Source organism: Centruroides vittatus, unplaced genomic scaffold (assembly GCF_030686945.1).
Source record: "Centruroides vittatus isolate TY-2023 unplaced genomic scaffold, ASM3068694v2 contig_549, whole genome shotgun sequence".
In the NCBI taxonomy this organism is placed as follows: domain Eukaryota; kingdom Metazoa; phylum Arthropoda; class Arachnida; order Scorpiones; family Buthidae; genus Centruroides; species Centruroides vittatus.
In genome coordinates, this window is record NW_027122325.1 from 2,243,946 (window position 1) to 2,269,173 (window position 25,228).

A 25,228-nucleotide genomic window follows, 5' to 3' on the forward strand; every position below is an offset into this window, starting at 1 on the left:
AGATGAGGTTTTTACCCATTTTTCACTGCTTCAAAAACCTAGGTTGTTCTATATGCATGAACAAAGGATTTTTTTTGTTTTTGTATAAATTTTGTAATCTGTGTATTTGCATTTTTTACCAGATTCTCACCTTTTGGTATATAAAAACAAAAGTATTTTATCTGGGTCTTTGAATTGTTCTTGTGTATTGTCAGGAGTAAAGATAAATACCAATAAGAAAAGCAAAGCTTTTGAATTGAATTCCAAAATTACACAGGAAACCGATATGAGTTTTAATTCATTCCTACATGAAAACAGATGATTATTTGGAAATCAGAATTTGAAGAAACTCGTAAGTGTAATTGATGAAGAGTGAATTTGACCATTAAGAATTGGCAAAAAAAAGGTTTCTGATTGTCCTGCTTTACATGAATAAATTATGTAATTGATTTTACAAAATTTTTCCTTCATGTTTAAAATGCCAGTAATTTTTGCAGGACAATGTGTGCAATTATATGCATTTGATATTTTATTTGTAATTAAACAAAATAAAATTAGAATTGTATTAATAAATCTAATTTTCTTTATTTTGATCTTGAAAGTCACACCTCATCCTATATACGAGATCATCTTATATTTGAGTAAATATGGTAAGTTATCATTCAAAACTCTTTTATTTTTGAATAATTATTTTATATAAAGCAATAAACAAACAAGAAGCTCAAGATAACAAAGCTTTTTGTTAATACAAAACATTTTGTATTATCCTGAAATAGTTATAATGATTCCTGTATATGAAATATTTATTTTTGAAACATTTGTTTGAAAGTAGAAAAAAAGTGAAATGCTCCTTTTATGTAAGTTATAAAGTTTCCCTATCTAATGATAAAGTTAATTCTTTATTAATACAGTAAAAACTGCTTAGGCAACCATCTGCATTTGACAGGCACCTGTCAAAATGGGCAAAAATTTCTGGCATGAAATAGTTATACATAGAATCTTCGTATAAGTTACCTGTATTAAACGATCATCTGTGTAACATGACCGCAGGCATAATTTTTGATTGGAAACAACATACAACAACTGTAATAAGTGACCACTTCTGCAAATATATCTAATCTAAACTATTATTCGAACCCATCTCAACAATGTTTTCCCCTCTTAATATAATGAATTAGTCCAAACTCTTGTTTGAACCCACCTCGGGCACTTCGCCCACTCTTGAAATTAGGTGCAGGTGTTAATGAATTAGTCCGGCTACAAAGGAACTCATTTCAGTTTGTTCTGAAAAACAAAAGAAATGTGAAGTGCTTTCATTAGAAAGTCATGTTAAAGTTAATCAGAGAAAGTGAAAATGATTTATCACACAGCAATTAGTGGTGAAGTTTAACTGTGGGAAAACACAATTTATTGTACTGTAGACCTACAGTATTTTCCTTAGGGGTATAAAATATTGTACACAATACAATTAATTGGCTGATCTCATCAATTGATAAAATTTATTTTATTTATTGTTTTTCAAGCTCATATACAGTACATGTGTGATAAATAGTTTCAGTACCAACCTATCTTATTTTCGCAATATTTTTAGAAAAATAATATCAAAGTAATTTTCACATGCAAATATTCAAAAAACAATAAACGCATTAATGCAAAAATCAGTTTTATGGGCAACCTTCCTTTTTCAATTTCATGATTGTCATTGATGTAATGAAATCATATTATAAGAAAAAATAATAAAATTGTTTTATTATTAATTAATAATTTTTCTTATTGTACTTAAGAAAATATTAAATATTTTTAAAAAATACAGTATTTTTAAAGTTAAAATAAGATTAAACTAATGAAAATCAAAACAGAAGTGGTGGAGAGATATGACACGCTTCTATATCGATGACGTAATACATGTAACTGAAGAGGGAACAGAGAGAACCAATTTGAATTAATTACATTGGAAAAAAGAAAGTGTGCAGTATAATCGAGAAAAATGCAAATACTGTATTAATCTTTAAAATATTGGTATTAAATCTGTCTTATAAAAATCATGACGACTCCTGTTAATGGAGTTATCTGATAAAAATAAAATACAGTACCAATATAGCTCTATCGTTGAAAAAATTTTGCTTATTTTTGCTCACCTCAAGTTTTGCTTAGTAGAAATGACTAAAAAGTGTGCAAAATACATGTGAAAATATGGTATTACAGCATCACCTGTTTTGGCTGGCCATCTGTCTAAAAGACCACTTTTCGAAAGGAACCATGTATGGTCTCCATAGACAGGTTTTAATGTATATTCATCTAAAATTAATCTTACTCTACTCTAAAAAAAAGTAACCATATTAAAGTGTTCATTGCAGGGTGTAACAAGATTCTCTGTCATCCAGGACAAACTAAGATCCCAACATCACCCTTCTTGTTCCAGATGTTTGGTACATAACAATATGTGATAAGTTAGTCCCTGTCACAGCTAGGCTATGCCCTCTTACACACTTTTCCTCACAGTGCCCTCTTACCTGGCACTAATAAATTATTTTTTAAATAATTCAAATAAATTACAGACCCTCTTTACTTGGTGCCCTGAGTGTATGTCCTATCTGCATCCTTGCTTCAATGTATTATATATACTTTTATTATATTTATATCAATTTGAAAAATAATTTGCCATTTCTTCTACATCTTGGGAAATCTATGATACTCGATGCAGTTCTGTTTATTCACCAAGATATTACATGAATATCTTAATGCTTTTATAATTTGGTATTTTAAAAATTTTCTTCAAAAAATTTTGAAAACAAATTTAGGCAATTCACATCAATTTTTATTACAATAAAAAAAACTAAAATTATAGTAGAATTATCTTACATATTTACCTTTTTCTTTCCCTTTATCATAAGTTTCAAATAAAACTTCAGAAGAAATGTTATTCAAATTGCTGGAAAAAAATTCTTATTGTATTTAATTAGATCTATAAAATATTAAAATAAACATTTCAGAAAAATGAATAATATACAGATTAGTTCAGTTAAAAAATATTTAGATTATTTTTTCTTACAATATAAAGTAACTACTTAGTATAATCCAGATAAACATACATTATATGAAAGATGTTGATATTTTATAGGTTCTAGTCATAAATTACTTTAAACTTAATACTATCTATTGGCTTCAAGAAAAAAGAAAATTGTAAAAGGAAACAAATTACTAATAAATACAAAGATAATGTTGTTTCTTTTTTGCATTAATAGGTAAACAAAATTGCTTTCTAATATTTCAATTAAAAATTCAGCATTATTAAAATCCAAACTTTATATTAATGCCTATTAATATCATATTTATATTATGCAATATTTCATCTTTGCATGTTTCATAATCTTTCATTATCAGATAAAATGAAAAGGATTACAAAATTATATTATTCTGTAAGCCTATCCAATCAAGATTCTTGTGATTCTTCATAAGCAGTTGAATTCAGTATGTCATTATGGAGACAGAAACTGCTAAGCAAACCTATTTGTAATGGACAAAATTAAGCAAACTATATAGCTCAATGTACTGATATACCGTATCAAAAATTTAATGCAATTCGAACCAAATCATTTCTCTATTATCTAAGATTAGTATACTTAAAAATAATATTTGGTATTAAATAAATAAATAATATTTATAAATTTAACAAATCCTTTAAAATTTTCTTTTTTTATAATTTAAGTCATTTTAAAACATAGGTTAAGATACCAAATGATATAGTAAAATAATCAATCTAGAAAGAAGTAAAGCCAAGTAATGAAAATTAAGTAAATTATTCTGTTCTTGAGGTATAAAATTACTAAGTTTTAAATAGGTAAAATTAAAGGCCTAGTTTTTATTTATTCTAGAACATCAAAAATATGTTAAACTATGATAATTTTATGATATACATAAGAAGATATTGTAATAAAAGAATGAACATTATTGTGTTCTAATATATATAGTATTTTAAAAATATTACCTAAAACAATCAGCTGAAAAGAATCATTAAGTTCAAAATTTTGATTTAATAAACGATTAAAATTTCTATCTGCTAATTCATTAAGGAGAAATATCCCACATAACAGAATTATAGAGAAAATTGCTTAATCAACAAAACACCATTAAACAAATATAAACATCTGTAAGCCGGATAGTTATATTAAAGCCAAATGATTACTGGATTAGATCAAGCTATATTACTGCTATAAATATTAATATCAGGCTATATAATTATTAACAGTAGCAGTAATATAGCCTGATAAGAAATTGTTATAACAAAATTATCAGAACAGTTGTTGAGAAATAATTATACTAAGGTTGTTACAGAAATTTTGTGTAGGCACATGTAGGCATCATTATACAGTGGTACAACAATATACAATATAAACAATGTTTGTAAAATTAATATCAATAACTAATAGACTAATTCTGAAACTGAAAGACATACAATCATGAAACCAGACAGGTTTCAAATCAACTTACACATTTCAAGATCATACACAAAATGTAAAACTAGTAATTATAACACTAAAGAATATCAGAAACTACTTTGCATAATCTTTATAGAATATGAAATATAGAACAAGAAGCACTTGACAGTGTGAAAACTTTTGACAGTTTAAATGCATAGAACATATACAAAAATTATATAAATATCAAAGAGAAAATTTACCAGTCTCATAGTAACCATAACATAGTAAACAACATCATTAGAAAAATAATCAATAAAAAAGAAATAAGATAAAGTGGTCAACTTGCATCAAAACTATTTACATTAGTCATACACTTAGTTTACAGAAGATTAAATTAGATTAGAAAAGAAATAAAAATAAACAATGATTATTTATCCCTTCTGCAATTTGTTGTTGCTACCATCTTATTTGCTACAATGCATATGAACTATAAACTAATAAATTAAATAATAATAATCCTACTGCATTTATCAAGAATTATAAAAATGATGTTTAAAAATTTTGCCAATCCAGCACCAATTAACATAAACTAAACAGAAATTGAAGAAATTCAGAACTATTGCTACTTGGAACAGCTTATAGATATTGACACAAGAAAGGAAAACAAAGCTAAACAAATAAAGCTGCTTAAGTTAGTTTCAACAAACTAAAATACATTAAAAAAGAAAATTTACCGATATGTACAATAAGAAAATATATCAATCAATTAATCCTTTAATCAATATATTTTACTTTTTTAGCTTATATAGGAAAAACTTTCATTCTGATGAAATCACTGGAAAAGAAAAATAACTTAGAGGAAAATGAAAGTAATGACCACAACATTAAAAGCTAAAGTAGTAATGCATGGATACAATAATGGACTAAAGCAATTGATGCAATATACATGCAAAATCACTAAAAAAAATTGGGTAGAGCAGAAATTAGAAGAGTTGATAACAGGTAGACAAAGACCCTTCTACCTACAAGTCATTTGGAAATCAGTAAGTAAAAAGGAGAGAGAATAGTGACAAGTAAGAAAAGAAAAGAATATGAAGTAATGATTTAATTTAAGGAAAGCATAACTAAAAAACAAAAGCTGAAGATACAGGAAGGAGTAAAATGAACTTGAAGTGTCTTACATCCAGCATTGGATTAATTATCATCATCTGCAGTTTTCATCATTGAAATTCATACAATTGCTATATGCCAAATCTATAAATTTATAGAATTACTTGCATTTCACTATTTTTTTTCTTTTAGAAATTTGTAAATTTTATAAATATCATGTTTTTAATTTGTTGATTATGAATATCAACTTGAAAATATCTGATTCAGATCAAGTTCCAGTGTTTCAACAATATATTATAACTGAAAAATTATTGCTTATGTTATACACTGATTTTTCTTATATTTTCTCTGTCACATAAAAACAGTTAAGTTTCAAAACTGAATTCTGATTACAATAAAAGTGTTTTTCTTAAGCTTTATATAGAATTTAATGATTCTAATAAAATTATACAAATAATAAGATTATCTAAGATCATGTAACTGTTGCATATTTAAAAAGAACAAAAACAAACATAGTTTATATAAAATAGTCATAAATCTATATAAAGTTTATCAAACAAAGAAATGTCTAACTGAAACTCAATGATAAAGTATTAAAGTGGATTAAAAAAAATTAATCAGTACTTGTCATACATAATAAAATTCAAAAATACTACTAATCTATTTTAACTAATTAATATAAATGTCTATTAAAATATGATAATATAATCTTACAATATAATTTGTTGCTCCCATACAGGGCTATTAGTATTTTTGATTCCTACAGTTTCAAACTTTTGACCAGGATCATCAATTTCAACTACACAATATGGCTCAATACAACCTAATAAGAAATAAATTTTATATTTATACACTTTATATAACACAGTCTTTAAAATGTAATATAAAAAGATATTACATTAATTATTATTAAAGTTTAATATTAAATCTAATTTATAATCATTACCTAACAAATTTTTATTTGCAATTTTATTAATATCAGCAATATTCTACAATATACTGTACTTATTTTAAATGAACAGCCTGTAGGCATCAAGTGCCTATATTATAAACTGCAAATGTATATCTGTTTATTCTCAAAAAACATAATCATGTTAGATTTGGTAGATTTAGTTAAATATTGTTTCTATCTGTTAATCATGAAGAACTGAAATTTAGATAGGAGGGATAAAAGGATAATTTACCAGTTATAGAAGAACCAGTGTATATATATATGTATAAATAAATATCAATGAGATGGAGAGGGAAGTAAAGATAAAGAAGGGTGTAAAACAGAGCTGCCCATTTTCTTCTTATCTGTTTAAATATGTTCATTCTAGAGATTATACAAAAAATGAAGAGTAAGACAAAAGGTATAATGATAAATAGAAAAAAGATAAATTCCGGAACTATTATGAATTAAAAAAGACTACAGTGGATAGAGAGCATTGATTGCAGTGACAACGCAAAGCTTTTAGTAATAGATACAATAATAAGTATTTCTTTGTTCTATCGGTTTTTTAGTATTCTTATTAAAATGTAACTACTTCTGAACACCAAGCATCCCAGCAAACAAATTTATAAATTTATTTATTAAAAACATATATTAGTAACTGATAAAATTCTTACACATAATATTCAAATATTACAATTTAATTCTTATAAAAAATATATATATAACATATAAACGACAACTCAATTTATTTCTATTGTGAATGACATAATCCAGAAGATTGTTTGATGAGACAAATAAATTGGGTTGTTGCTTATGTTATACATATATATATATATATATATATATATATATATATGTCTTTATAAATGTAGTGAAATCTCTCTATGGGAGATGTATTTCCTTTGCACTGGAGAAAATCCTATCATTTATAATATATCCCTTCCTCAGTATATGGGGTACTCTATTCAGCATCTGGGATAGCTTCACATCATGCTAAGTGGGATACTACTAAAAAAAACCAGGAGAAAACTGGACAAAATACATATACAGACATCAAAACACTAGATATATTAGTAGTATGCCAAAAATAAATAAATAAAAATAATTGAGAAGAAATAACCCAATTTAATACAGCAGTCATTTGGACAAAATACTGTACAGTATCAGTAGAAAGAAGAAAAAAATTACTTTTTAAAATTAAATTTAAAAAATTTTAAATTTCTGGTAATTTTTGCACTCAATTTTGTCAATTTATACTTTTGTTTCTATCTGGCAATCCTGAATCAAACAGGTGTACTGTACAGTACATTACAAATAACTGCTAAACCAAGACCTAAGTTAACTATTGAAAAGAAGGATGTCCTCCATAGGCTAACCAAAGGAAAATTATGCAGGAGCATCATAGGAGTGTATCACAAATCAGTAAGAATAAGGTGGCAATAATGCATGCATAGATGGAAAATTGTAATCCAAACTGAACATAGTTACTTGTTGCATGAATGACAGTCCAGATGAGAAAGTTCTAGAATTTTTTCAATCCCACCAAGCAAGAAATATCCCCATAAGTGGTAGATTGCTACAGGTGAGTACAGAGAAGATTGCAGAACATCTTAAACTGGAAGAATTCAAAGAAAGCAATGGTTGGTTACAATGTTTTAAAGAGTAACGCATTACATTTAAAAGTCTGTGTGGGAACTTTAATTGATTTTAATATTAATTTTCCAGAAGTCTGTACATTTGTTATCTAAAACCAAAAATAAATATTTTTTAATACAGCAAATTAGATGGTAAATTATATGGTAAGAATTGGAGACAAACATGTGACAATGTCAGCATGACATTGTCACATGTTTGTCTCCAATTCTTTACCATCTAATTTAGCAAGTCAGATAATGGCATTATTCAAATGGTCAAATTATGATACAGGAAGCAATTGATTCAAAAGCTGGTTAATATAGCAAAGCAATGCAAGACAGTTGCCGAATTTGTGAAAGCCATAATTGATGCAATCTGCTGGATATATACTGCCTGGAAGCTGTTCCTACTAAGACAATTGAAAAATGTTTTGTGCAGGCAGGATTCAAACCTATACCTGACCAAGAATTAGAAGAACAACAAACAAGTCCACAGGAACAAAAAATTGAGAAGGTGGAAAGCTCTGCCAGATGTTTTGGCAGCAACACTAGTTACAGATCATGCAATACTGTCATTGTTTGATGATGTATCAGGTCAGTCCATAAGTTCGTGTGCATTTTTATGACCTTGAGAAAAATCTTGTTTTGCTGTTAAAAATGTCAGTCTAGTGTGATAATTTTTACATCAAAGTGTTAAATTGGATCTCATTCATATAATACTGTTCAGAATTGTGAACATTTCAGTTGTTTATTTTCGTTAAAATGGAAGTAACCAACGAATATAAAAGACACGTTTTATACTTTTTATTTTTAAGTGGTGAGAATGCTACAAATGCAGCCAAAAAAATAAATACTGTACATAATCAAATCGTAATTAGTTCAAGGACTGCACAGAAGTGGTTTGAAAGATTTAGAAACAATGATTTTAGTGTGGAGGATAAGGCTCGTACCGGAAGATCCGTCGTCGAAGTCGACGGATCTTCTGGTACGAGCCTTATCCTATTTAAAAATTAAAGTTAAGTTATTTCTAATTATTAAATTTACCATTAATTTGTATTTATTTATTTACTAGCCTTAAAATAACCCAATGCATAATCCAGTGGATTATTAAAACTTTTAATCATTCATTCTGAGTGATGAGCACTGTAAAGAACTGAGTCCGAGCGTTATTTTTCTTTTATTATTATTTTCCGTTTTATTATCTTTTGTTTGGGGTTTATGTTTATTTAGGACGAAGGTTCCCCACCACTCTCTTGTTAGTAATGAAAAATGAAGATAAAACAACTCACGGAAAAAATAAGCGCCGTAGGAAAATCTTGCACACTTGCGCTGCCCGGCGGAAGTAACAGTCCGCAGAAAAAAAAATGGAGGGGGAGTCCCCACATTCACTAATAAAGAAATACTTGATAAACCGTCTTAACATCCCAGAAAATTATGATAAATACTTTGTAAACGATTTATAAGCTTTGCGGAAACTTAAAGCTGCCAGAAAAGAAAATTAATGTTAGCAACTAAGTATGTAAATAAGGGGAGTAACTCAGCTCAAGTGTGATGTCACCTCACAGTATAAAACCCGTACATTAACCGAAGAAGGAGAGGTGAATTCCAAATCGAGGTGACTTTGAGAGCGAGGTGAATTCGAAAGCGAAGTATTTTCTGATAGAAGTCCAGATTGATAATTGGACGATCCAAGGTGTTAAAAAGGAGTTCGATTGATGATTTGACGATATCGAAAGGATTGAGGAAATAGGTTCTTCGTATAGTGAGGTGACGGATAGACATTTAATTAGTAAGAGATTTTGTTCATAGTTTCTAAGTATTTGATTTGTCGAATTTTCAAAGGGGAATTACTATTAAGTTAAGCTAAGTAGCTAAGTTTATTGTTGGGTTGACTTGTTGAATTTCGTTAATAAATTTTGTTTGGATTATTGACATTTGTACATTCTAGTTGCTAATTAAATATATTTGAACTTTTGATCTGACTTGATATTTATCGTTATTATTACTAATTTTTCGGTGCACGCTTAAAAGCCCAGGCCTGGCACACTAATCTCGAATCCACGTAAAGTACCCATTAGGTTAACGGAAGTTTTGCCGACCGCAATTATTTGTCGGTTTCCTAAGATACTAAAAATAGTACTTTACAGCACCTTTTCTGGAAGTGGATCACAAATGAACTTTATTGGCATGCAGTAGGTCGCATGCATTTTTTCTTACGAGGCTGCAGGCTTTAAACCTGCTGAGTACAAACATCAGTACACTAGATACTAAAATAATATATGCTACAGATAGGCAAACTAGTAATAAATGTATACAGTTCATACTCATCTTTTCACTGGTTAAGTTTAGTTTGAATGCTCTTAATTAATGCTGCAGAATAGCACAATGTAGAACAGAAAAATAAAATTACATTGACAAAGGCCTGGAGGCAACATATTAGGATCCATGAGTTGTAGATTGTTCATCTATAGCAGGGGCAGAGAATCTGTGGTATGTAAGGAGAAATCATCTACAAGTAACGTATCAGGTATTCAATTCTTTTTCACCTGAGGATAGTGGCTATAAGCTATCAAAAGTGTAGCGAGTACATCTTAATTGTAAACCATGATTGTAACACCACAACACTGTAGTGTTGTGGCATTAAATCTGTAGTGTTAATTATTTTATCATATTATTTTGATTTATCATCTGTTCTTTTTAATCATCATTTTGATTTATTACCTGATCATCCTTTTTTCAAACAGCTTTTCTACATTTATTCTAATTAAAGAATTCTAATTTATTCATTTAATTTATTTAAATATCATTATTAAAAGCTTAAAACTTTATTCTAATTAATTTGAACATAAACATGTTTAAAGCAAAGTATGCTTACTATATGGCATGTAGGCTCAAAAAGATTTGCCACCCTGATCTATACTATTGATCATTAATATAATGGAATAAACTTTATACGAATTCATGGGAGTTTCAATTATTTTAATATTTAAAAAAAATATTATTATTATTATTTAATTTTTAAATTTAAGTATCAATATTATTAATTTACTGTTAACTAATGTAAGAAAATATAAATATTAACCTTTACTTCCTCCTAAATTGCTTGCTTTAATTAATTTTAATATTAATTTTCCAGAAGTCTGTACACTTGTTATCTAAAACCAAAAATAAATATTTTTTAATATAGCAAAATGATATACTGTAAATTAAACACTACATACCATGTATACAATCTTCCAGTAAATAATATGTATTTGAATTAAATACAAAACAGAATGTTTTTAGTCTCTTTTAGGGGCCTGCATAAAGTGTTGAACTTTACAGAATGTTAGAAATTCTATTTTGGAATGCTTTTTAAAATCATTTTGTTTTTTGATGTCAACTCATTTTTTAATATTTAACGGGTATGTGTTACATTTGACATTTACTCTACAAATTATTATTATACAATAAAAGTTAAACAAATAAAATTATTGTGACAAGATGATACATGCAAGTAGTACAAAAACTTATTTATCTATAGTATCATCTTGTAATATCATTTATCTGCTTCTCTTTAGAGAGTTATGACTGTTATACATTAATAGTAAAGACTGTGAGACAATATCTGCCACAGGCAGATATTGTCTCACAGTCTTTACTATTAATGTACTTTCCATTTGATTGATGCATTAAAAATTTCCCAGGCCTCCAAGGTTCTTAGTTTTCTGAAGTTCCCAAAGTTCTTGTAGAGTATATGTAAAATGTAACACACACATGTTAAATATTTAAAAATGAATTAATGTCAAAAAAAAAACAAAGCAATTTCAAAAAACCTTCTAAAATAGAGTCTGTAACATTCTGTAAAGTTCAATGCTTGATGCAGGCCCTAAAAGAGACTGAAAATGTTCTGTTTTGTATTTAATTCAAATACATATTATTTGCTGAAAGATTGTATGCATGATGGGTAGTGTTTAATTTACCTATGTTCCAGTTGCTACAGACTTTTATGATATACTGTATTATGATCAAAGCCAGCTCAATGGGTGAGGTGATAAGGCAACTGTCTTAAGTGGTAAAGTAAAAGGGGCAGCAAAATGACTGGCCAAAATGTTCAAAAGAAGAAGAAAATAAGTAACACTTAAAATTACAAGCTGAACTATTTATAAACAACTTTAATGTACATTTACAATAAATGTACATTAAAGTTGTTTATAAATAGTTTCTATAAGGGTGCCAGTGCTAGAAATGCTCTCTGTTGGCAACTGTTCTGGAAGCAGGGGCATCAAAAATCAAAGTGATTGTTGGATTAGATTGGGCTATGATCTAATCTGGCAATCGTTTGGCTTTAATATAACTTTCAGGCTTACAGACATTTATACTAGCAACATATAACAATTTTGCTTCAAGCACAAGTTACCATTGAGCTGGTACTGGTTATAATAACTTAAATAATACAATAAAACTTTTATAAACAAAAAGGAAATCAAAATTAGATTTTATTTTTAAAATTAAACTAAACTATATTTGCAAGAATTATCCATTCACTGGGCTATATTTATATTATTCAAAATAATATACTATTTTAAGGTATATACTAGTTAGCATTACTTCAAGAAAATGTTAAACATTAAAAGTCTGATTTCTTGAGATAAGACCAAATAATTAATATTTATTAGAAAAAATAGAATCAAATAGAGAAACAGCAATTAACAACTAAATAAAACTTTCCCTTTATTCTTGCTATTTATCCTTGGATAATAGTGATATAATTATGAATCTAAATTATGATACAAGGATAACCTAAAAAGTGAATGAATGATCTAATGGAAACAATAAAAGTAATGCATTTTTGTATCTGTTACAATATAGCATTAAAGGAACTGCTTATTAAATAATTTCATTAAAACTGTCTTCAAATGATGCAGTTCAACTAATTGAATTATAAAATCATAAATCAATATACCAAAACAATTGCATTTAACTTCTTTTATCCTTTCATTCTATATCTAAAATTCTAAAATGATAAAATTTTATACACTAAAATTACATAAAGTAAATATTAGTTAAATGATTTGTCCTGTAGTACTTTATGTATTTAGAATAGTTTGACATTATAAATTTAACATTAAATTCAAATAATCACTTAATCTATTATGAGAATTTTGTTTCCATAACACATTATAAGATTATAAGACTATTATTATTATTATTATGTTGGGTTAAGTGAGATATACTCGGTTAACACCGGTGGCTGTGTACTATGCCGGACCAGAGTCAAGGCATAGTAACCAAAACAGAAATTAAAGAAGTGTATCAGTGTGTGTGTCTGTATTCAGGAATTTTCTCACAATATGACATGTATTCAATATAGTGGCTTTCTGCAGTGTGATGTATGTGTTTCTATTCAATTCCAATGTGCCCAGGCTTTTGTGTAGTATGTGTGGTATGACACCTGTAGAGGAGAGAACAACAGGTACAATAAGCACCCTATCCATCCTCCACAGATGCCTTATTTCCTGGGCGAGTTCTGTGTACTTGCTAATTTTTTCAGTGCATGCGTTTTGTATATTGTGAGTGTTTGGAATGGATATGTCTATAATGTATGTGATTTTATTGTGTTTGTCAATGAGTGTGATGTCTGGTCTGTTGTGGTAAATTGTTTTATCTGTGATTATGGCTCTGTCGTAGTACATTTTGTGCGTGTTGTTTTCCAATACTGTCTGTGGGATGTATTTGTAGTATGGTTCGTGGATGTCTAATAATTTGTGTTTCTTTGCAAGCTCTTGGTGTATTATATTTGCTACTTGATTATGTCTGTGTAAATAATCTGTCTGTGCCAAGAGCTTGCAACCAGAGGTGATATGTTGTATAGTTTCTGGCATGACGTAACATTTTCTGCATGTGTCATTTGTGAGTGTTGCATCTTTGAGTATGTGTTTTCTGTAGTTTTTAGTATTTATGACCTGATCCTGTATGGCAATCATGAATCCTTCCGTCTCCCCAAAGAGGCATCCCCGAGCTAACCAGCTGTTTGACGCAGTTTTGTCAACAAAATCCTGGGCCAGATCATAAGGATGCCTGCCATGGAGTGCCTTTCGAGCCCACGATTGCTTAATGGTGTCTATGCTTTTTATATGTTGTGTTGTGTCCATATGATGTGAGTGTAAGTTTAATGGTGTGTTATTTGAGTCTGCTAGAGTTACTGCTTTATGTAATTGTGATGTTTCTTGTTTTTTGTAGAAAAACTCTCGCAGTGACTGTATTTGTTTGTAGTGAAGGTTAACTATGTCAATCAGGCCACGTCCGCCATCTTTACGTGGAAGGGTTAATCTTTCTGTGGCGGATTTAGGATGATGTTGTTTATGCTTAGTAAGTGTAGTTCTTGTTTTCCTTTGGAGTTGCTCGAGATCTGTGTGAGTCCAATGTATAACTCCAAAAGAATATGTGAGTACTGGGATGACATATGTGTTTATTGCTTTAACTGTGTGTTTTGCATTTAACTCTGTTCTGAGAATAGCATTTAACCTACTTTGGTATTCTTTAATTAATCTTTGCTTTATTTGTGTATGTTCTGTTAGTTTGGCCTGTTGGAATCCTAAATACTTGTAGAACTCGCCCTCTTCCATGGATTCAATAATGTCTCCATTTCCAAGTGCAAAATCTTCTTTCTTCAGGATTCCTTTTTCTATGTGAACTGTTTTGCATTTATCTAGGCCAAATTCCATTTGTATGTCCTTGGTGTATGAATGTGTGATTTGTAGGAGTTGATGAAGTTGTTTTTGTGTGGATGCATAAAGTTTTATGTCATCCATGTACATGAGATGTGACAGTGTAAACTGTGTTGTTTTTTCGTGTCTGATATTGTAACCATATTGCGTGTTGTTTAACATGTTGGATAATGGGTTCAGGGCTAAGCAGAACCAGAGAGGACTCAAGGAATCTCCTTGAAATATTCCTCGCCTAATAAAAATTTGCTTTGTTTGTATGGAAGTGTTACTAACCCTGAGATGTAGTGTTGTTCTCCAGTGCTGCATAGTGTTTTGAAAGAATGCAATGAGTGATGGATGTATTTTGTACATGTGTAGAATATGTAGCAGCCAACTGTGTGGAACACTGTCGAATGCTTTTCTGTAGTCTATATATGCCATGTGTATGTTTCTGTGTTGTTTGTGTGCTTGCCGTAGAATGACTGAATCTATGAGTAACTGTTCTTTGCATCCCCTGTGGTTTCTACGACAACCTTTTTGCTGTTCTGTTAGAATGTTGTGTTCTTCAACGTGTTTGTATATTTTGTTTGCGATACAGGATGTCAATAATTTGTAGAGTGTTGGAAGACATGTAATTGGTCTGTATTGTGTGGGGTCTGTGGTATTGTTGTTTTTAGGTTTCATGTAGGTGATGCCCTGGGTAAGAAAATTTGGCATGTCTTGTGGATTGATGATGATGTGTGTTAGATGTTTAGCTAGTTCCTGGTGCAGTGATGTAAACTTTTTGTACCAGAAATTGTGAATGTTGTCTACACCAGGTGTCTTCCAGTTGTGTGTTCTGTTAACAGTGTATTGGAAATCATGTATGCTTATTTCAACACAGGGCATAGTTGGTATGTTGTGCAAGTTTCTGTTCTCCTCCTCGATCCAGCCTGCATCAGCATTATGCGTGACAGCACTGGACCAAAGAGAAGACCAATATGTTGTGAGTTCTTCTTCTGTTGGTGTGCCACTGTGCTGTGTAACAGTGTTTGCTTTGTTATTGATTTGTCTGTAAAAGAGTTTTTCATTGTTTGTAAATAATTTATTTTGTTGTTTTCGTAGTGTACATGTTTTGTATCGTTTGAGTCTACGTGCTTTGGCAGCAAGTTTTTGTTTTAGTGTATCAATGTATTCTGTAATGTGTGTGTTGTGATGTTCATGTTTTGTGTGTGTTTTTATTTTCTTGAAAATGTTTTTGAGCTGTTTCCTTAATTTGGGTGTTATGTTGTTTTTAGCGTATTGTGTCAGCTTGCCTAATTGCTGTCTAATGTCATTTATTTGTGTTTCTATTCTTCTCTGCCAGGCAGGCTTGTGATAGAATTTTGTTTTCTGTGTGTTTGTCTGTGATTGTACTTTCAGCCCATGGTGTGTCACTACTGTGACTGCTCCAGCATAAACTAATGTATGAATGTCTGCGAGTGTAGAAATTGAATGAATGTAGTGTGGTAGTAAGTGAGTGTTTACGTAATTTAGTGTTTTTCCTACTTCCTTTGACGTGTTGATTTTTGGTATTCGTGGTCGTTGTGTGGGATCTGTGCCTGTATATTTAGTGAGTGTTTCCTGAAATATATGTGAGAGTGTATTAACTAAATCCATGTCTATGTTATCAGTGATGGATGAGGAAATGTCTGTAGTATCATTAGTGGTAATTGTTGTATGTGTGTTATTATCAATGCTTGTTGCTGGATTATCCTGACAGGTTACATGATCTTCATTAATGTTAGATGTTTCTGTCTGTTGATGTATTTGATCAGCAACCTGTTGTTTGATAAGTTCAAGTGTTGTTTGTGGAATAAGGTTGTTGTGTATAATTGTTCTTTTTTGATCAACAACCCTTTGTTCGGTGACAGTGAGGTGAGGATACTGTTGTGTGAATCTATGGTGTAGTTGTTGTCTGTATGCTGTCATGTTTGTTTCGAGTTTTGTGATGGTGTAGTAACTACGGATGATAAACTTGTTCATTTCTACTGTCCATTTCATCCGTTGGCGTGGTTTTCCAGCCTTTGTGGTCTGTGGATGCATTGCCACAGAAACACCAAGGCTGGGTTTGTTCCTCACATCTGTTGAGGGCATTGCAGTAGCCATGCTTGGGCCGGTGCTGCTTTCGCCACCGGTAACCAAGGGAGACTGTGGCCTATTTTTCGAACGTGAGCCTCTGCCTAACCCACGAACGCGGACCTTGTTAACCCGGGCGACGTCCGAGCCGGTATCACACTTTGATCTAGTTATTACCATGATGAAATATCTCCACAGAATGTGGGTGTGGTCACTCTTAGCTTCATTTCTCCCCATAGACCTTACTGGCATGGGTGTCCCTACCAGGAGCTTATGCTCCAGCCTGCATTGCCCTATGGATCAGTAAAATTACTGGGCTCTCCCACCACGACCAGGTGGTGCAGCCACCGGTGTTAACCGAGTATATCTAACTTAACCCAACATAATAATAATAATAATATGTTCAAATTGTTCAGTCTAATGGATTTATAAAAGGAGGAGACTTAATGCCAGTTCATATTTCATGCAAATGGAAAAGAGAAAATACGACTATTTCCTTTTATGTTATTCTCTTCTTACTAGGATTCATACTTCAAAACAATAGAAGAGAAATGTGCATGAACACACAGTATTCTCAATTTAAAATATAGACACTCAGATATATTTTAAGCTGTATTTTATTTGTATGATGTTAGGTGCGGGGAAAAAATACACTCTTTTAATAAATTTAAGAGAAAAAAAAGTGAATAATGAATAATACAAATCAGTAAAAAGAAAAATGATCTTAAATTATATTTGTAAAATTTTATGCAAGTTCTATGCTAATATGAAGAAACATGATATGACCATACCACAGAAAACAAAATTAAAATTAGCATCTAAATACATTGCTAGGATTATGAAGGTGATTTTTGTGTTTCCCATTACAATAACTCATTTAGATGGTCCAGAAACTTGGATCATCCAAATGAGTTACCAGCAAGGTTGAGGTTAAAGTTTTGAACATGAAAATGTGTACACCGGACGTTCGGCGCCGCTCTCCTGTAAGCCGAGAAGTTTGGCAATGGCCTTTGGAATGTCAAGCATGATTCCACTGACTTTCCAAAACATCATTGCCAAACTTCTAGGCTTACAGGAGAGTGACACTGAACGTCCGACATACACATTTTCACATTGAAAACTTTGGCCTCAAACTCGCTACTGAAAGAGAATGGATGTCTTTGAGATATAGGTAGGTATGCAAATGTATCCTAAATATATCTTGGACAGACTATTTCATTCATTTTTAAACTACAAAAACTTTATATTTCTGTTTTCTACAATATGTTGCCAAACTAATTATCAAATTTCCACAATTTTTAAAATAAGAAAAACATTTTCAGCCCATCTTATTCCAGTTTGTTTTATATTAAAAATGGAACATATTTTATATTCTGAATATTCTAAAATGTTGAGAATGTTATGTTCCATTTTTAGAATCAAACAACAGTTTAAATTAAATTTCAAATTATATTTAAAATACAAATATAATGTTCTGAAATTAGCTACCTAAAAAAGTAGCTTATATTTCTATTTCTCAATGAACCTCAAACATGTTATGCTGTTATTTCTTGCTATATGCATTATGAATAGAGAAACAGAAGTGAAAAAAATGACAGAAAAAGAGTTCTCTCATAATGATCTACAGTTTAACAAATGGGATTGAAATAGTGCAAATGACTGAAGAAAGAAACCTGATGAAAAAGCAATATAATATTAATAGTATCACCATACTCTCTATTCAGACTGAAAAAGATATAAACTTATTACACTATAAATTACATAAAACAGTCAGACAAAATTTTAAGATATAAATTATATATTATTTGAATAATATAATCTTCCAGATATCATCTAATTTTCATTAATAAAAAGATGAATCAAAAATATAAATTATAATTAATAGAGTGGCATTAATTTCTTGCTGACATTAAATTAAAATAAATGAATAATATTTATTTAACTTTATATTATTACTTTGTATAATTTGTAAAGTTATACATACTTTACTTAAATCAATACCAGGTTTAGTTTTTTGGAATTGAGGAAAACTATCAACATCAGAAAAATTGATATCAACCACAGTTGTAGCAATAACTTGATGTAAAGCCTCTATGAATGATTCCTTATTTTGAATTTTTTCAGTCATAACACCCTAAATTTTCAATAAAAAATTTTTTCAAATGTTAAAATTTATAAAATTATGTTTTACTGTTAAATTTAGTCAATATTATTTTAAAATTTTAATCATCATTAAGTATAGATTTAAATAGAAATCATTTAAAGTATAGAAAATAGAAATCATTTAAAAATTATTTTTAATAAAACTAATTTTAAATAAAAATTATTAATTCACATGTAAATTTTTGAACTTATAACAGTCAAATGAAATAAAATGCACACACAGTAATAAGTTCTCAACTTATTTGGTCAATTTGATCCAAAGAATTCTGGTCAAGTCACATGGTGCTTAAATAATATATTTTTAGCATACACCATACATATTCACTTCAAAGGATAATTAAAATTAAACACCTTTTGATTATACTTTTAAGTTTAAGCTTTGATATTTTTAAGTTTAAGGGTCATAACAGGTATCTATAAATATGCATAAGTTGAAGATTCACTGCATTTTTACTTCTGGTAACATGATTTTACTTTAACTTTAAAAAAGTCATTGGCCCATATGAATAAAATGCTAATAAGCAAAAGGCAGAAGCAAAAGCATCTCCTCTGTTTGATATGAATAATGATTATCTTATATTTCCAAGCAAATGCTTTTGGTAAACGAGTAAAAGGTTCTCAATGTGCAGGTTATGACATATTTAATCTCCTCCCTATGTTCCATTTTATTAGCTGTATTCAATTCATATTAATCATAAGCATGTTGGTCTTTGTTAATAAGTGTAGATATCCAAATTTTGCAATTTATTAAACCAGAAATGATGGAAAACAATGATATGAAGTTTGCAGTGGAATGTGAACTAAAGTTTATTTTAGATGAGTTGGCCTCATATCCAGGAGTTTTATCTAAATCCCAAACCCCTAACATAAAAAGAAACAGATAAAGCCATCAAAAATGTATTAATCAAATATGAAGCAATATTTGGAAAACAAATTAATGGAACAAAATTAATGAAGAAAATTAACAATACAAAAAACCACGTTCTTTTCTTATGTCTTTTTGGAATCAAGGATCAGGTAAATATCTTAAACATATTTTCATTTTTTGTAAATAAGTTAGCACACCACCACATGATTCAGTCATTACTTCTAAAAAATTGTGTGTCAACCATTTAGCACTTTCTTTTTGAAATCTAAATAATGCCATGAAATCACTAACTTGTGGAGTAGAATGAAGTTTATAATATTTAACCTTCCTTAGATTAACTACTTCAGCCATGATTAAACATTAACAGAAAATAAACCTAGATAAAAGCAACAACAAACCACACTTCTTGTAGTTGAGTCTACATCTGACTAGATGTATGTATTTTGAAGGATATGCTTATAATTCAAAGTAAATGCTTACTCTTATTCATACAGAATATTTATTACCAAGGCAAAAGCTTCATTCAAAAGCATTTTCTTCATGCTCATAAGTATAAGGCTTTGCTTCTATTTTTATTCATATGGTTTATCATCTAAAACACACAAGTTTTCTTTGTTCCAAATACAATTTATAATTAGACTGAATCTTTAACAAAATGACATCTTCAAAGACTTGCAGGAAAAATTCATGGTTAAATGAAAATTATGAATTATACATTTTACAAATCATTAATAATAGTAACTTATTGAAAATATTAAAACTAAATATTCTTTTAAAATACTAAAAAAATTATTCTTCTTATGTTGAATATTTATTCCTTTTCACGTGTTATATTATTTTATTCAAATTTTTAAAATGAGAAGTTCTATAGATGTTTTATCTTTTTACTTAACTTTTCACATTCATTAATGTTTTTTTGGAAGTTTACAAAAGAATATCAGCTGAAGATGAATTTACAAAGTCAAAATATTTCCAATAAATCTATTTATGTCTGGTTTCTTCAACTAGCAGCTTTAAGAAAAAAGGCAGATAAGGAACGTGTTTCCAAGTATTACATTCTCTTTTAGCTGTGGTTTATATGTTTTAATATATTTTTTAAATATGCATACATATATTTACAAGAAATAAAAGCAACTTCAATTTGTATTAAAATTAAATTATGAATTATATGTTACAAATTTCAGATAGATTTTATATTATTACTTACATTATCTTGGGGTGAAACATTTATTTTAAAATCTGGATGTTCCGAAAATCTCACAATGAACAAAAGTTCGTCAACCATGGCATCAAGTTTTAACTAAAAATATAATTTAAAATTTTTATTTCTTATTATATTTTTTTATTTATTTTTTTATATTAAATACAATTGACTATTTTAAATTAATATTTATTCAACATCACTATGAATCCTTTAAATCCTTCAAAATTTTTGTTTTTGATATGCATCAATTTTGTTTTTATAGTGTTATATCAAGTTTATAAATATAATATTAAAATGTTTGTTTATTGAGTCACTTATTTTTGTCACTTTTAAATTGAGCCTTTTTAAGCCAAAAGCTCTAGTTTTTTTTATTCCAAAACATTTTCTGAAATTTGCTTTCCTCAATCATCAGTGTGAAAAGTTTTACAAAATATTTTTGAATATCTGTATATATGCACAGTGACAGTTTAAATGGCATGTTTGTATAAATTTTGTCAAAAATATTGAATTTTATTACATATTATTATATTAAATTTGTTCTACAACATCGATATTTTGCTTTTTGTCTGTATTCTGATTATGCTATACTATTTTGGCCACAAGACCAATAATAATCATACTTTAGTTAGTTGTTCTACAACAGTATATTGTTTTGTTTTCATTATTAGCTATTAAAATGAGTCTTGTTGTGATTTGTATAGTATTCTTTAGGGCCCAAATTAAGGTAGAAAAGCTTATGGCTAACTGTTAGTATTTATGTTATGGGAAATAATTAGTTCTTTTTCTAGTTTTATGGGCATTATTTCAAATGATATTACTATTGTATTTGTATTCCGATTGATTTGCATGTCTTTATGCAAGACTTTTACTGCTAGCAATGTATTATCTGTGTCTTTTGTTACATTTTTTATGTTTGCTCTTTTAACAAAAACAATAGAAAATTCCATTGATGCTGTATTGATTTAAATTGTGATATAAAAACAAATTAAAGCCAATTGAATTTATATTAGTAATCTAAGAAAATATTTAAACTAACATAGTTCTTATTGTTTTTAATGCAGTTTAATTTCCTATCATTCAATCTCTGTCTGAGGGATGTCTTAAGTACACTGATTAGACAAAACTGATTTTTTTGTACTGGAGATTTTATTTATACAGTCAAACCTGTTTTTATGCGGTCTTTTTTTGTGCGATTTTTTTTGTGCGGTATAGTTGGCGACTAGTCTCGTGCAATTTGTCATGTCTCACGTTGACTTATTATAGCTAAATAAACTTATTATAGTAATATTATTGCATGAATATGCGAAAAATGAAATAATTTATTTTTTAAGTCAACAAAACACCACTTGGACAAAAATATGTAAAACAGACGATTGTTGTCAATAAATTCTATTTCGTACGGTTTTGAGTTATTTTCTACGTGAGACTTTTTTTATGCGGTCCCCATTGACCGCATAAAAAAATATTTTTTTAATTGTGTTGTGAAAACTATTTTTTATAGCCACTCGTGAAGTTTCGTGAGATTTTTTTATGCGTTTTTTTTATGCGGTCCCTATCCACCGCATAAAAACAGGTTTGACTGTATGCTGAAATTGTATTATGCCCAGAATGTTGCATATATTTAATGCTTATTGTATATTATGTTTTGGTTTTTGCATGTACTGTATGGACTTAGATTTTGTACATAGATTACCTTTCTACTGTATTATATTTACTATATTTGTTCCTTATGGGGATACCTTGGGTATCCCCATAAGAACCCAAGGTACAAATACCCTTTATATTTGTACCTTGGTACAAATATAAAGGGTATTTGTACCTTGTACTAAATAAATAATTAGACCACAGGTGCCATTTATTTTATTTTTTGCATTGAACATGGTCCTGGATCTTCCAGAGTTGAAGGTTGACACCTTAACCCCTTTGTCCATCTGACCATCACTGATGTACACGCAAACCTGTTTTTGTGCGGTCTATTTTTGTGCGATTTTTTATTTGTGCGATTTGTTTTGTGTGATTTTTCGTGCGCGGTATATGAATTTCAATCAAATTGGTATACTGCACAAAAATAATTGCACAAAACACATTGCACGTATAAAAAATCGCACAAAAAAAGACCGCATAAAAACAGGTTTGAATGTATGTCACATTAAAAATTCATTCATTTTGCTATTCTACAAGTATATAAATATAGTTTAATTGTTACAGTTATCCCATTAAAACTTTGTTATGAAATTCTATTGTCTTTCTTAGAGTAATAGCATATATATACCAATAGAATGTTTTGCTAGTGTCTTCTGATTTGATTCTTCTAGTAAAAACCAACATAAAACCTATAAATTTTTTTAATGACAGAATAGTTTTTCATTCCTCAAATGATTTATCCCCAGAAAATGGTTGAGAAGATAGAATGGGATAAAAATGGGGAAGAGAGGAGATGGTGGGAGCATGAAGTAAGAGGCAATACTTGAAGAAAAACTATACAGGATATGACTAACCATTAGAAAGTACAGAAAGGTAATATCAAGGCTAAAAGCAACCACAAAAATTTTTCATGGATGATCTGTCCAGCATATGTTGAACCAGCTATTATTCGCCCTCATTATGAATCAATAATGGGTACGATTAAAAAAGACCCTCTTAATATCCGAAGAAAAAAGTATATTTGCCATATTGTATGCTGTTAATTTAAAGTTATAATTATTTTTTCTTGTTACTGGTTCCTTGTATATGTACCATTCTAAAACTTCATGTTCATGTTATTAAAACTTAATTTAAAGCAGTGTCCTCAGACCAATGCTGTAATACCGTATTTACTTGCATATAAGATTATATTTTTATTCATTTTTCATTGCTTCAAAAACCTAGGTCATTCTATACACACAAGCGAAGGATTCTTTGCATTTTTGCAAACTGTGTATTCGCATTTTTTACCATATGCTCATCCTCTGGTGTTTAAAAACAAAAGTATTTTATCTGAATCATTTCAGACATTCTTGTGTAATGTCAGCAGTAACGATGAATAGCAATAAGAAAAGCAAAGTTTTTGAATTGAATTCAAATTGAAATTCCAAAATCACACGAAAACCTGATATAAGTTTTAATCCATTCCCACGTGAAAATGGATGATTATTCGGAAATCAGAATTTGGAGAAACTCATAAGTGTAATCGACAGAGAGTGGATTCGACTGTTAAGAATTGGGAAAAAAGATTTCCGATTGTCCAGCTTTACAGGAACAAATTATATTGTCAATTTTTCCTTAAAGTTTAAAATGCTAATAATTTTTGCAGGACGATGTGTGCATTTACATGAAAAGAAGATCCAGCTTGTTTTTTCCTGAAGAAGAACCCGGAAGGGGTTAAGAAAATATTTGATTTCTAAGTGAAATTTGTATTACGCAGTAGTTAAAGGTTTGCGTAAGTCAATTATTTTGGCATATATATGCATTTCATATTTTACTTGTGATTAAATGAAATAAAATTACAATTGTATTAATAAATCTAATTTTCTTTATTTTTATCTTTAAAGTCACACCTCATCGTGTATGTGAGGTGTGACTTTATCGTCTTATATGCAAGTAAGTACAGTATGTCCTCTTGACAAATTCATAATTAATTGCTATAGGTGGAAAATCATCTGTAAAATAATTTGGAACCATTAATATACTCCATACATTTTATTTCCATGTAAATAATATTTATCTAAAACTTTTAATATTTAAAATAATAACAATTTAACTTATTTAATTTGAAGACTGCTTTTAAATTGCTTTTAATAGCAAAATTTCTAAAATTCAAAAATTATTATAGCTCAGTTATAATTTTAAGAAAATATAAAAGATGATAAACGAAAAAACAGCTGATATTAAGAATATTTTAAACAGAAAATAATAAAATAAATGTAAATAATTGTTTTATTAATTAATAAAAATTTTATTCTGTATAAACAACACAACCATGGGATTCAGCAGGATTCAATTTAATAAAATTAATGTTTCTTACTACTTTAAAACAGTACATCCACTTGATATTTGTTCATAACTTTTTACCCATCTTACTTTTTACTTTTATTATATTTTACAAATTGGCATATATTTTAACTTGTATTCTTTAATTGTATTTTATTCT

The 25,228-nt window shown here is 29.1% G+C and overlaps 1 protein-coding gene across 1 annotated transcript in view; it reads right to left on the minus strand.

Moving 5' to 3' along the window:
* LOC136978694 (C2 domain-containing protein 2) overlaps window positions 1-25,228 on the minus strand; it is a 172,585-nt gene that overhangs the window by 97,231 nt on the left and 50,126 nt on the right. The window contains exons 4-8 of the mRNA XM_067274458.1: window positions 21,103-21,195; window positions 18,849-18,998; window positions 11,161-11,233; window positions 6,225-6,333; window positions 2,850-2,911 (exon numbers count right to left, since the gene is read on the minus strand). Of these exons, the coding sequence (XP_067130559.1) occupies window positions 2,850-2,911; window positions 6,225-6,333; window positions 11,161-11,233; window positions 18,849-18,998; window positions 21,103-21,195 (487 nt within the window). The remainder of the gene's footprint in view (window positions 1-2,849; window positions 2,912-6,224; window positions 6,334-11,160; window positions 11,234-18,848; window positions 18,999-21,102; window positions 21,196-25,228) is intronic.